General features: G+C 39.8%; 1 protein-coding gene across 1 annotated transcript in view; it reads right to left on the reverse strand.

Moving 5' to 3' along the window:
• Positions 1–4,191: 4,191 nt before the first annotated feature.
• LOC134060204 (voltage-gated potassium channel subunit beta-3-like) overlaps positions 4,192–15,259 on the reverse strand; it is a 143,698-nt gene continuing 132,630 nt past the window's right edge. The window contains exons 11-14 of the mRNA XM_062516834.1: positions 10,057–10,151; positions 6,904–7,024; positions 6,335–6,423; positions 4,192–4,408 (exon numbers count right to left, since the gene is read on the reverse strand). Of these exons, the coding sequence (XP_062372818.1) occupies positions 4,319–4,408; positions 6,335–6,423; positions 6,904–7,024; positions 10,057–10,151 (395 nt within the window). The 3' untranslated portion in view covers positions 4,192–4,318. The remainder of the gene's footprint in view (positions 4,409–6,334; positions 6,424–6,903; positions 7,025–10,056; positions 10,152–15,259) is intronic.

The following is a 15,259-nucleotide window of genomic DNA, read 5'->3' on the forward strand; positions in this document are numbered from 1 at the left end:
AAATCTGTAGACAAACAAAAACTACTGCATAAAGTACATACACTTTGACTCTGAAGAGCAACTACTGCAAAAGCAACAAGACTGTATAGCACACCTGAGTGCTGCGTTTTCAATTTTGCACATGTGTGCTTACACACCTGGTGGATGTGATTATCCAATTCGTTCATTAGTGTAGTCATTGGCAATCCGGGGCTTTGTAATGACAAGGAAGCAACCTCACAATCCTTAGGCCTATCTGTGTCTAAGGTGTGGAAATGTTTGTAGAGTTTTACAAATCACTGTGTGTAATGTTTTGCAAAAAGGGTGAAGCAGATATTGTGTGTAATGTTGTGCAAATTTGTGGAGGTGTTTTGCTCCTTGGAGTAAAATTTTGCTAATTGTGTGAAAAAAATTATTTTAGTCTGTAAACAATCGTAAAAAACTGTAATATGATCCCATCGAGATCCGTAACACCGACATTCCTAACCATGCTCACAAGTGCCACCTGGTGGTTGTTTGGGTCATTGCAGCTTCAATTGGGAAAAATCAATAAAATAAACCGGCCAATTGAATCCAACACCCACTGTATTGTCTATGTGTTTAACTGTGAGAAAAGATTAATCAGAATCATCAGGAAGACTTTATTGTTGATTTGTGCATTCATGCAGGACAATCCATTATTAATTGGGACTTACTAACAACATTATTTTGGACTTACTACACTCCCCACCCACCCACCCACACACACACACACACACACACACACACACACACACATACAGCTTGTGTTGGACAGATACATAAGACAGCTCCATAAAACTACCATAGTCATTGCATAATATCTTGCTATAGCCTCTTCTAAAGTCCCAATTCTATAATCTATATAGTCTTTGTATCCTATATTTTATCTGTATAACTCCTGCCTGACTACTGCACTGATTTTCTTCGAGCATATGATTGTCTCAACACACCGCATTGCCCACTGACAAAATAAGCAAGTCTGTGTGTGTGTGTGTGAGTGAGTGAGAGAGAGAGAGAGAGAGAGAGATTTTCTCACTGTTTAAGTTTAGTATGAAGACAAACAATAATAGAGATGGATACAATCTAAATGCAAATAATTGCATCTGAAGGACAGGGTTCTAGGATTGAAACAAAAAAGGCTATACAGAGAATGTACTGTAAAACAACCCTGGGTATCTAACTCTCTCTATTATGTAAACTGCAGGCTATATGGCTGTCATAACACATAACCAACAGTACTGCAGCTCATACAGTATGTAGGCTACTACAAAAGTTGGTAACACTTTATAATAACTACACAGTGTATCATTTATTAATCATTTGTTAATTATTAGTTAATGGTTTGTTCATCATTAGTAATGTATTGTTCATGCATAATTCATCATCAGTAAAGCATTTGTTCACAAAGTTATGAATGGTTTGTTCATAGTAAATAAAACAAATGTTTCTAAATACATGGTTTATGCCTTATAAATAATGAAACAACCATTTATAAATGAAATCATCTCCCTATTATGAACCAGTTACAAACTATTAGTAAATGCTTTGATCATCATTTGTAAAGTATTACTCCTATGTTAATTCTCATACTGTAATTCATGATTAACTCAGGAGTTACAAGTGGTTAGTTAATGATTTTTGTGAGCTCATCTAAAGTGAGGACTGTATATGCCTTGCTACATATTTACAAATGAGTTATAAAGGTTACAGTTGCATTTATTAAGACACTTTCATCCAAAGAGACTTACCCTATCAATGAAATTAAAGAGCAAGGCCATAATGGTGGCACCCAGGGATTGAACCCCCAATATTCTTAGGCTTACAGCATGCTAGCCCAATGCCTTATCCACTACACTACACCTGCCCATGGCTATTGTAGCTATAAATTCAGAAATATAAAACAGATGCGCGTGTTTGCTATGAACAAACATTTATAGCTGTGTTTTATAGGCATGATTTACAGATGAGAGTTAATTTAGGAATTATGCTTCAAAATTAAGAACACAGCATTTAATAACATGCTTAACAGTGTGTAGTAGAAGACACTCTTGCATAGTTGTATGTGTTTTTAACTGAGTGGATGTTATGTTCTTCACTTCACAACAAACAATCAATAAACACCAGAGTAAAGTGACAATGTTTTTACTTGGTTAACTTCACTTCAGTATACTTCAGTCAATTATTTACTTGTATGCTTTAAGTCTCTAACTATTGTATCAATGCGCTGCTTAGTGTAGTCATACGCATAACAGGAGAGTAGTCCTCTGAAAACAAGTAAAAGTAGATCCCATCTATGTCAGAATAATAGCAGAGGTAGTGTAGTGGTTAAGAAGCAGGGCTATCATTCTGTCGCCTGTTCAGTTGAAGGTTCGAATTCCAGCTTCTGCGGTTGTGTTTAATTTAATTGACATTATTGTGTATGTCGCTCTGGATAAAATTGTCAGCTTAATGAATGAATGTGAACATAGTATTTACAACTTATTTGCAAATGTGTAGCAAGGCATAAAAAGACCTCACTTTAGATGAGCTCACAAAAATCATTAACTAACCACTTGTAACTCCTGAGTTAATCATGAATTATAGTATTAGGAAGTGGTTTATAAAACATGTATTCACGTCCTTACTAATCATTAGTGCATATGTAACAACTGTTAAATAATGAATAGTATTTCATTAACAAAATGATACTGCATGTTATATTAAGTATTAGCAACAATTTATACATATTTTAGAAATAGGCTTATTCACTACGAACAAACCAATCATAACTTTGTGAACAAATGCTTAAGTGATGATAAATTATGCATGAACAATTAATTACTAATGATGAACAAACCATTAACTAATAGTTAACAAATGCTTAATATATGATGAATTGTGTGTAGTTATTATAAAGTGTTACCCAAAAGGGTAGTGGTGTTACAGAACAGCATGTTCCTATTTGTCCAGATAGCAGTGATTTGCTGAAACTCCCCTTTAGCCCAACCCACACAGATCACTTCCTATATAATAAGCTATTTTGTTTATCTATCCACTACAGGTCCATAAATAATAGGGTATTTATCAGAATTATTGTACACTAAAAGCTACTGATCAGGACAGAACTAACCAAAGCATGTTCAGTCACTCAACATTAACCAACATGCACTTATAATCTTTTACCTATTGAGTAAGAGGTCAATCTACACTTGTTATGTGTGTTGAGGGAGTAACAGGGAAACATCAGTTACAGTATGAGTGTGACCTATGGTTTGCAGTCACACTATATTACATTAGAGCACCTATATAATAGGTCTCTAAGAGGCAAGTGTGGCGCCACCCATCAGAATAATTATGTCATGACACAAGCCTACAGGCTCAAATCTCACTAGATTAGTTCCCCTGTTTAATACTGTATAATCTACTACATTATATTGCCTAATAGATTAGATACCCTATATATAACAGGTCTCCAAGAAGGTAGTGTGGCGCCCCCTTGTCAGAATAATTATGTCATGACACAAACCTACATAGCCTCTAGTCCCTCAGTTCCACAAGGTTCTGTGGTACTGATTGATGCACTACAATATGTTCCAGAACAGTATCAGTGTAATCTCACTCAAATACAATGTTTTCACGCAGCATCCTTAGGATAAAAAAGTTCATATGTGGTTCGAGTAAGCACTGCCCACCAAACTTCCAGGCTGATATGCAGACAGAAAGCATTCTCTTGCAGTCCTGCCACACACAGAGCACCCTGACCCAAGCAGAGGCAGCCGCAGTCTAGCCTCTCAGAGAGGTCTGGGGAGCCACTTATCCTCATATGGTCCTCCTGAGAAAATATTTTTTTTCTTTGGTCCATCTCTCATGAGTCATCACTAGTTGTCATGGTTTCCTTAAAGGGACATGCATATTAGGGGAAGACTATTTTTAGGAAGCATTGTGGCTTGGCAGAATGTTCAGAGCAGAGAGACAGATATTTCTATTGTCTCTAAATGTTTCTAGCTTAACTAGGCTACTGAGTGGTAGTGGTAGTACACATTCAAATATGTGTGTGTATGTATGTGTGTGTGTGTGTGTGTGTGTGTTTGTAGATATTGCATTATTATTATTATTGAGTATATAAATATATATTTGAAATAAATGCATTATTGCATGACTTTGGTTGAATAAAGGTAGTTAGATATACTGTAGGGTGTATACTTTAGACTACACTAATGTTGGGAGCTTGACAATAAGGTCGTGCAGCTTGGTTAGAAACGATAGGGGAGATTTCGTTACTGCCGCTGTCTATCTCTCCCTCCATCTCCCTTTCTCTCTCCCTCTCTCTGTTCCTCAATTAGGCACGTGCTTCTTTCTTCGAGTGTGGACGGTTCCCCAGGAGTGAGTCGATCTCGTACACCATCTGGGGAGTCATGAGAGATAGCACCTGTGAATAAAAAAAGGAATGTGTGAGCTAATCCTGTTTTAATGAGGTGGTGCTTTGGTTGTGGTCAAGGTGTGAGGGATTATGATGGTACAATATGAGGTTATGTTTTGGCTTTCAGGCAGAAGACAATATGCACAAGACAATAAGACAAAAAGCACAGAGCCAGATAAGTGAATTACGTTTTCAGGTCAGATTTTTAGAAGCACATGGTTGATGATGACTTACTGTAAACCAGAAGGTTATTCCATAGTCTGATAGCTGTAATCTACAGTACTGTATGTAGAAGCCAACATCACTTTTGCATTTCAGCTGCTTTAAAATGATGATTTACTTACTCCTGGTAGGTGCATGAGTATTCCCGAACATAATCTGCACCGTATTTTCCGGACTATAAATCAAAGTTTTTTTCATCATTTGACTGGTCCTACGGCTTATAGTGAGGTGTAATTTATATATAACCCCCCCCCCCATGAACCAAGGAGTAAACATTACCGTCTAAAGCCACGAGAGGGCACTTTAGGCTTGTGGAATGAGATCTGGAGCTTGGTGAACTTGTAACATGTCAGACATTTCCCCTGAGAAATGTATTAAATATTGTTATGTAAATGCACAAGTTCTGCACACTTTCAGTCAGAGATTAGGGCTTGCATGATGCCTAAATAAGTGTGCATACTCTGTCTCCTAAACATGCCTCACCCGTTATCCAGACATGTACGAAACATTTGAAAACAAAACTCGCAGCCATAGGTTATTTTGAGAATGATGACACAGAATTGTCCTAATCGTTAAAACAAGGCAAATATGATGAGGCATTGCGACAAACTTTACAGAGATACACTGTAATACCATGTCCTAATAAGATCCGAGCAACTGTCTCTAATGTCTATCTACATTGAACCCAATAAATATGCCATTCAAAATAGCAGAGAAACGTGAGCAACATAAGGACATAGAAACGGGCCGTCCGACAGTTCTCTCAAAATGTCGCTTTGCATTGCTCAGCCTGCTGGTGTCGATGCAGTCAGGACACCCCAATTGAAAACAATGTAATGAAGCGGATTTTATATCGCTAGTGTTTGATCGCATCACATCCTGTTAAGGCATGGTGTAAGGTTGGCTGCAAAGATTATGCAGACTGTTACGATTGACTGACATGCATACACACACACATTATTGAAATAATGTCTTTCTACATGGGTTATTGGGCTATAAGACCACACTTTAATAGTGGTCTGGTCATCCTATTCTATGTGCTAGTTGAGTAACTTGCCTTTCCAGATTAAATGTCCATGGAAATGCATGGGAACAGTCTCTAAAATAAGAATAACTTAGTAGGCTATACCATTGTTGAAAGTTTGCACGTTCTTTTAAAGCGTGCCTCTTTTTTTCTCTAGCTCTCTTGGGGGTAGCCTCAAGCATTTGCTCTGCTACCGGCTTGTGCCTTCACATTGCCCAAAAGGCTTGATTGCATTGCATTCTCCACATTTTAGTTACATTTTCATGTACCACACCAGCATTTTTGTTCAGTGAATATTTTGTAAATCGCTTTACAATTACCGTCGGACCCTCCAAGTCGTCATTATCGCCTGGCTCACCTCAGCTTACCGCTTTTCACTCTTTTGTCTACATTAACATTCTCGATGGAATTCTAAATCTTTTTGGCCTCTGTGTCCAGTTACTTAGTCTCTGTCTGTTCTTGGTCTTTGATTTTGTGAAATACATTTCTAAATGAATGTGGCTTTAAGTCCAGTGCGACTTATTTATGGTTTTTTTTTGCTTCACAATGCATTTTTGGTTTGATACATCTTACTCAGGAGCGTCATATAGTCCAGAAAATACGGTATGTTGTGTACCTTAGCTATAAACATCTGCAGAAGATGATTGGTGTATGTAATACATATAGTACTGTGGTGTATCTGTGGTTACCCGTATAGCACCCAGATTCTCCAGAAGCTGTTCTGTGTTTGAGACACCCAGTAACACACAACTCACTCCTTCACTTCTGAGGCACCAGGCTGAATGAAAGAAATTTATATTTTGCTTTATATGAATTCAAAATTCTTTTTATACTGTACATTGTTGATATTCCTCTCTCTGATTTGTTTCTTCCCTTTTCCTTCCAACTATATTTTGAAAATAGACTCTTTGATAATCTATACAATAACATGCCCATGCCAATATAGCTTATATATAATATAGCTTAATATATCTGAACTTGAAAGAGGGAGAAAAACAACAGCGTGGGTTATAGAGTTTGTGAGAAAAATGAGAGAAGGAGAGAAAGAGGAGAAAAGGGGTGGGACAAGAACTCTGACGGAAGGCTGAGCAGGAGATGAGTATTGACCATATGTCCAACATAGCCAACATAACTTAGCCATCACTCGTCCTGCTTTTCTTTTTCACTCTGCCTCCTCAAGTCATTCTCTCTCTGTCTCTGTCTCTCTGTAGTTACATACATTATATATACAGTATGTGTGCGTGGGACTTTGTCTCACCTATAGCCAGTTGAGCAGGGGTACACCCTAGCTTGTCAGCCAGGAGGTGGAGCTCTTTCACTTTGGCCATCTGCCTTCTCCCTTCCTCACCCTGGAGTTTATCCTTCAACCACTGATAACCCTACACACACACACACACACACACACACACACACACACACACATATGACACTTGACAATAGACAGTAGCTGAATTCATCTCTGACTGTGTCTTTGCTTCACCATTAAGACACACAGGGCCAGATGTACTAAGACAGCGCTAATACAGAGTTTTCGTATGCGCAGACTGCGAACGCTGTGCTTTACTATATTGCGTGGAATTTACTAAGCTGTCACTTCATTATGTTAACTGCGTCCAACACCGCCCGTTCCCGCCCCCTGTACAACGCGCTGTGCAGAGCTGAGCCACAAGCGCAGTTGAATATGGCAACATTAAAAATAATCAAAGTTTAGCGATCATACATGATACAAAGAGATGTCAATGAGCAGAGACAGACAGAGTAGGCCTAGTAGTTCTACTAATCCACTAAAAAAATACTTGAACTCTTAACTACACGTAGACCAGGGCTATGACTTAATATTTAGTCTAACAGATTGAGAAGGGCTATGTCGTGAAAGAGACAATACAATATTACAGAGGCAAACGAAAGTTAAGGTTGCTTTTGACATAGTACAATGAAGGACACTGATGCTCTGAATACTGATTCAGCTGTCTCTAAACGTTTTTCTAAGAGAAGCAGTCAACCGCAATTTGGATTACACCTGCTTTTAGCAGGCGGAAGTTTTTCAACGCAAAATAGACGTGCGCTGTTTTCATACATATGGCAATCGCCTCTCCTCCCCTGTACTTGCGCGTTACACCCATTTTCAGCCGATCCGCCCAGGAATTAATATGCATGACACGGGAAAACGCAAATAGCCATTCTCAGCTCCCACGGCAGGCAGTCTCCGCGTTTCTCTCATTGCGGCCTGTTAATACATATCCTCCCCATGTTTATACACGCACGTTACGCCTGAAATGGGCGCAAAACGTTAGTACATCTGGCCCACAGTTACCACACACACAAACATTTAACTGGATAACACAGTGTCTCCTCTTACACATGCACACACACACACGTGCACACACACATACACACACACGCACGTGCACACACGCTCACACACGCATGCACGCACACACCAAACCACACACACACACACACACACACACACACACACACACACACACACACACACACACACACACACACACAGGTTACTAATATTGATATGTAATCCTCTGGGTTTGCATAGCCATACTTTTTTACACTCATTATACAGACTGTCAGTGGCATACAAAAAATAATGACTATACTGTTCATCAAGATGTCCCCTTAGAATGATAAGGTTCCATCCAGTGGCGTGCGGTGAGGTCTGTGGCAGGCTAGGCAGTGGCCATTCACATATGTAAATTCCATTCGTACACTCGCAAATATTACTATATTTTCATGGTAAATAGCCTACTCCTCCTACTTAGTCATTTCACAGAATCAGAGCCGTTACTAGGTGTGCAATTTTTTTTTCAACCTACGGGGGTCCGGGGGTTTCTCCCCCGGGAAATTTTGAAAATTGGGCTGTCAAAGATTCAGTTTCAACGTAGTTTGAGAAGGAAAGGGAGAACATTCATTGGGGTCCTTCTCATCATATTTTAATAACAAATAGCCTAAAGCTAATTTCCCTCACTAGACCTGGTATTTATGGGGGATTAAGAGGGGGGAAATCGTTTTCACTAAGACCCAAACTTTTTTTTCTGCCTGTGACATGATGAATACCTGGTGCTTTGTTGGCTTCTTTAGTAGCCATCATGCCGACCTGCTGCAAACGTGAGACATCTTGTAGGCTACTGTTGATGAAATATAACCTCGTTTTCTAGCCTCTCGGTGTACTTTGTCGACCATGGTTATCCGTCTGGGTTTTTAATTAGCTAAACTACACAAATCCACCATTAATTTGTAATTGTATGCCTCCTCCCTGCTGTTTGTTTCCTATGTGGAGTTGTCCGAGCTGATGTCTTGAGTCCCGTTGAGGCCGGACTGCCATTGGCTTGTCTGCGTTCTAAAGGCAGCGCTTGGCGGGAATAAGCATGCTTATGCTCCCCATAAACTTTCGCATGAATCATGTAATACGCATGCGCAACCTCCGAAATTCGCAGCATTGAAATGAATGGTGAGGATAGGCAGAGACCTTAAAAGCCTACCCTGGCCTTTGGAATCCAAGCAAGCTTCGGGACGGTTTGCTTGGGCGTTCCCACGGTAACCCCGCGTACACACTGTCTCCGTCCGTCAACGGATCACGGAGGTTGGATCTGCCGTATGTGTATTGCATACACGTGATTTGATTGGCTGACGGATCCGTCGCTGCCTGAAAAGTTGAACATTTCTCAACTTTCTTGACGGAGGCAACGGAGCTGAAGCGACGGACCCACAATGCATTTCGAGTCCGCCCCATGCAAAGTGAATGAGATCCGTTGACGGACGGAGACAGTGTGAATGCGGGGTAACCAGGCATGTTTGCTTTGCTGCGTAGTTCAGTGTTGTGAATCGCTGTTGGTGTAAGCCTTCACGTTTGAGTTTTTGACCTTAAATAAGACGTAAATTTACTTTTTAGAATTGAAATTGCATTCTAATTGTATTGTTTGTGACTTCCGTGTGAGCTTTTAATTATATGTTTTAAAAATATGTGTCGTCCTTCTTTTTAAAATGAAATTTACTACCCTGACCGCACGTCACTGGTTCCATCTCACATTTTTGTCAAAATTGAGTTATTGACATATTCTTAATCTTATCTAACTTAGTAGTAAGAAGCTAAAATGAGGTGTTTCTTGTAGTTGTATACATTTTTGGACATTATATCTAAAGAGGTTTGTTTTGCTAAGTATAATTATATGAAATTCTAAGACTTTTAAGCTCAATATCTCAGAACTACTTGGAATATAGATATAACTTTATAATTCCAAGGGAACAAAGAGGAATAAGCCAAATCTGGTGTTTGCTGTTATCTGCTCACTATATATGCGATATGTCTGGAAAAAACAAATCAAGCCTTGTTTTTCATTTTAGATTTGCACATTTTCTCTCTCTCTCACTCATTCACTCACTGTCACTCACCTACCTTTATTGCTGCTCTAGAACCAGCTGGGATTCCATCACTGTACTTCCCTGTGATGAGACCACAGGCCAATGGGGACCAGGTCATGGCTCCTATACCTGAGAGAGAGAGAGAGAGAGAGAGAGAGATAGTTTAAACTTTTTACTGTTAACCCTTTTGCAGATGGCTCATTCTAATTTCAGCGCTCCAGTACCGAGGACATTCAGTCTAGTAACTTTTCTCTTTCCTCAGCACAAATGATTTAGCCTCTTCAGAGTATAGCAAGACAACCCATGTTTAGCTATGCATCTTGCTTAGATGGTAAAACATCTTGACCATTACATCTGTGTATTTTTGGGTCATGTGTCAAATCAGGGAATGAAAACACTCTACTCTTTAAAAGTTAAGTTAGAGTAAACTGATAATAGTTTCTGAACCAAAGATGATAAATTGATTCTGTTTTTTCACTGAGGAGAATGTAAAATTGTCTATCTCTTATACACTATACAGTGATGGTCAAAAGTGTTGGCACCCATGCTAAAGTTGACTAAAAAGAGGAATATAAAATCATCTTTTGGAAACTGATTTTAATGGCTTAGTTTAAAAAAGAGGAAATATCCAACCTTTAAGAACATCATTTTTTTGTGAATGAAAAATGTACAGTGCCTATAGAAAGTCATCATACCTTTTTGAAACAATTACTTTTTTTGTCTTACAGCCTGAAATCAAAACCCATTTTTAATATAATATATTTTTCCAGTTTTATTTACAAATTTAGCTGTACAACATCATAATAATGAATCAAAAGTCAACTGTTCTGAAAATTAATAAAAATTAAAAACTAGAATAACATTCTTGGAAAAGTCATCATACCCCTGACTTAATACTTTGTAGAGCTTCCTTTTGCTTTCATTACAGCCATCAATCTGTTTGGATATGTCTCTATTATAGCTTTGCACACCTTCCGTGCAGAATTGTTAAAATTCAGTCAAATTCTGTAGGAAATGGCGATGGACTGCTCTCAAAGTCAATCCACAGATTTTCTACAGGATTTAAGTCAGGGCTCTAACTTTGCCACTCAAGGATATTCACCATCCTATCCTTAAAGGAGAATTCCGGTGTGAAATTGAGCTTAACTGTACCGAAACATGTTAAGGTGTACTCACACGTGTTTTAGACGCACTTTCACTCACCCCCAGCATTCCGAACTCCTCCGTTTTCAGCCTAGCTTACAGTAGGCTTGAATCTATTAGATTGGGCATTACGTAGCCTATGCAGCTAAATCGCTATTTTTAAACCATTAAAAAGGTTCCAAGTAACTCCACACTGCATTGGTTGACTTCTGAGGGTCCTGACATTTAAAACGAGATACTTAGAACTTTGGAAGTGCACAGGAAGTTTATTAAAAAAGACTGTTTATTCAAACAGTACCTTCATAGAATCTCTCCGCTGGGCGCCATCTTGTGGTGAAGTCGCGATAAGTCGACTGACGAGCACAAACGAACAGGAAAGACAGGGGGACATATTGCAAACATTTTGAGCTTTGTTACTCATCATGCTCATGTAGACAGTATAACTATATATTTCCTATGGAATTACTTTAGCAATATATTCCCCTGTCCTTCCTGTTCGTTCGTGCTCGTCAGTCGGCTTATCGCGACTTGATTCCAAGATGGCGCCCAGCGGAGAGATTCTATGAAGGCACTGCTTGTAAACAGTCTTTTTAAAATAAACTTCCTGTGCATTTCCAAAGTTCTCAGTATCTCGTTTTAAATGTCAGGACCCTCAGAAGTCTACCAATGCAGTGTGGAGTTACTTGGAACCTTTTTAATGGTTTAAAAATAGCGATTTAGCTGCATAGGCTACGTAATGCCCAATCTAATAGATTCAAGCCTACTGTAAGCTAGGCTGAAAACGGAGGAGTTCGGAATGCTGGGGGTGAGTGAAAGTGCGTCTAAAACACGTGTGAGTACACCTTAACATGTTTCGGTACAGTTAAGCTCAATTTCACACCGGAATTCTCCTTTAAGGGGAGACACTACAGGTGAATAGGGTAAAAAAATTAACTTACAGATATCATCATGAAACTTCACCAGCTGATTACTCACATCAATGTGTGAAAAAAATGTATTGCAAGTTTTCTGTAATTTAATGTTTAAATATGCTAATTAGGTGTTCTCATTAATTATGCGCTAATTTGCATATATTTCAAACTTCAAAAACTCAACATTAGACAAAGCCAGGTCCAAAATTCTTTTTTCATGTTGTATATATAGTAAATCCAAAGACATGTCCGGAGGGGTTTATGGGTATTTCATTTCGTTTTCTGTAAACCTGAAAATACTGTCAATACCCATAAAAACTTGATTTTTGCCTAATTTTTAAGAATAAAACGTCATATAAATCAGGTTTAGAAAAATAAATCAACAAACCCCTCTGGACAAGTCTTCACAATATACTTAGGAATAAAACTGGAAAGTTTGGTGTATGTAGGTGATACAGAAGTGGAGTTTTTGAGCTTAGAGTGGGAGAGGAAACCGGAGGAAACTCGTTTCGAGAAAACAGCCTTGAAACCATAGAAACACAGCAATAGACCTCTGAAGTTCACCTACAAAAAGGATCCAAAGCTGCCATCTTTGCCCATATAAGGAGATCCGGGAGTTAATTGAAGCTAACTGCCTATGGCAAGTTGCATTGTAAGTTAGCTCTGGGGTAGCAAAGATCAAAGTGTGCCGTCTTCACCTACCGAAGATCACAGTATCCACTAGACGGCAGTGGACAAAACTTTGTAGCGAAAAACGTCTGCATTTCCAATGTCATCATCCCCGCGAGAGTTTAACAGGTGCGATAATTGAAAAACCCCATGTTATTTTCCCATAGAAACAATCTCAAGATACCGGATCTCCTTATTTGGGCAAAGATGGTGGCTTTTTTGTAGGCGAACTTCAGAGGTCTATTGAGATACCGTTCTAAAGCCTGGACCCGCCTATGAACTTTCGCGATTGGTTTCTAATACAAAGGAAATGCCCATATTTGGATTGCATAGCGTCATGCAGGAGAAACAGGGCTTTCCAACGGAGTCACACACAATATGATTTGAATCACGGTCGCGGGAGTACATGACACTTTAGAATGGGAACTTTTGGTGAAATTAGGAGAAATACATAGGCGCGAGCAGACAAAAGTTTGTGAAACAAACACCTAAAAGTGCAAATCGGACTTTGTTGTTGTAGTAGGGTGGTAGAATACATGCTAAGGTAGCAAACTAGCACAAAATCTCGAAATTGACCGGAGGTCACAAAAGCAGTGTTTTCACCTGCCGTGTCTCGCCTTAAGCCACTGCTTTGTTCTTTTGGCAGTATGTTTAGGATCATTGTTGTGTTGGAAGTAGACTTAAGATTGGGTCCAAAAAATCAAGCCGACCCTACCCGAGCCCGTGCACTTTGTGTCCGAGCCCGGCCCGGCCCGACACATTAACTGTAATAACGAGCCCGAGCCCGATTTAAACCCGACAATTTTTTAATAGGCCTACGTGAGCTGCTATAATTGACGTTCTAACTACAACTCCAAGTTGTTTGAACTACAGACTACAATCTGTTTAGAATTATCTTAATGAATAATGCAACAAGGACCAATCATTTAAACTGCGTTGTTTGTTTATTCTAGGCTACAATGTACTGTAGCCTAGGCCTATACATCAGGGGATGGTTTCCCGAAGCCTTCTTAACGCTAGTTCGTAACCTCTATCTTCAGCTCTACCTTTACATGTTCACGCATTTCCCGAAAGCTTCTTTGCTACGAATGTCTTTCGTACGTTGTTCGTTGGTAAGAGTGGTCTGGAGCACTCTTAGACCTCTCTTAGCTGCACCTTAGCAATGTTTCGGCTTGCGATGCTAGTCGCCACCACTGTAGTCTACCCTTGAGCAATCTTTATATTAGACATCTCTGTTACGCATGCAACTCATAGGCTATGATACAAAATCGGGAAATTTCAGGAAATGTTTTCATACAAATAATAAAAAATGCACGCATTTGAAAATAATTAAAAGTGTTATCACTCCCAAAATTGCATGCTTGGGTCATTTCAGACCTTTCCTGAAAACTGCATCGAAATCTATCCTTAACTTTTTGAGTTACCTTGGCGGACGTAATTAAGGGTAGATCATTTAATTTCTACCTTTTATCATTGTATGCAGTGCTTAATTTGAGCCGGAACAAGCCGGAACAAGATCCGGAGCCTCCGACGTTGGATCCGGCAGCTATTCAAGGCTTAATTTGAGATCCGGAACCTCCGACATTGGATCTGGCAGCTATTAAATTAGATCCACCACCTCAATGACCATATCACAATGAAATAAAGCAAACAATAATTCATTCATTCATTAAATAAAAGTTCGTTCGGACCTTTTGGCCGCGGTCAACACTGTCCCCATCTCAAGTGCAGAGTGAGCGGGGTTTTTCGCAGATTAACTTAATTTGCGCAGCAAATAGAGGATCTCTTTTCCCCTCTACCATCTCCTCACAACTCTTTATTGGCCTTGTCGGCCCACTGCTTAAGCTACCCGGTTCAATCCCATTCCCTACGTGTAATCATGGATTGCCAAAGGACATATCTGCACGGGATCTGAGGAGTAGGGAAATACCCAGCTAGCAATTACACGCGGGCCGCTTCCGTAAAACCTCCGGCGCTGTCGGCTGAGTTGCGGCATCGGCGCCCTGCTAGAAATTATGAGCGGGCCGCTTCCGTAAAACCTGCGGCGCTGTCGGCTGAGACGCGTCCTCGGCTGAGTCGTGGCAACCACAATTGGGCCAGGTTATTTTGCCACCTGCAGGGAGCTGCTCGACAGCTGTTAACTGGGCGCTCGGCTCAGACCCTTTTTACCAGTATGAAGCCGATTTCAACGGCTCCTGCAGCAATCGTCAAGCACGCAGTCAGCTCAAGTCATCACTGGAGTGTGCACAACTTTGGATGAGATGAGAGAAGACACCTGACTTCTGCTGATTCTGCGAAATACGGTGAACTTGAGGTAAGTCTTGTTTAACATTCCCTATAAAGCATCACCATTGAGTTCCCTTAACATTTTACAAAAACTACTACATTCGTGTTATTACTAATGAAATGTTGACCCACGTTGTCTGCGAAGTGCTCGTCCTATCCCTCCAGACGAAACGAAAAGAAAGAATTCAGAAATGTAATTCAATTAACAATCAGACAACAACCGAAAAT

Source organism: Sardina pilchardus, chromosome 16, assembly GCF_963854185.1.
Source record: "Sardina pilchardus chromosome 16, fSarPil1.1, whole genome shotgun sequence".
NCBI lineage: Eukaryota > Metazoa > Chordata > Actinopteri > Clupeiformes > Clupeidae > Sardina > Sardina pilchardus.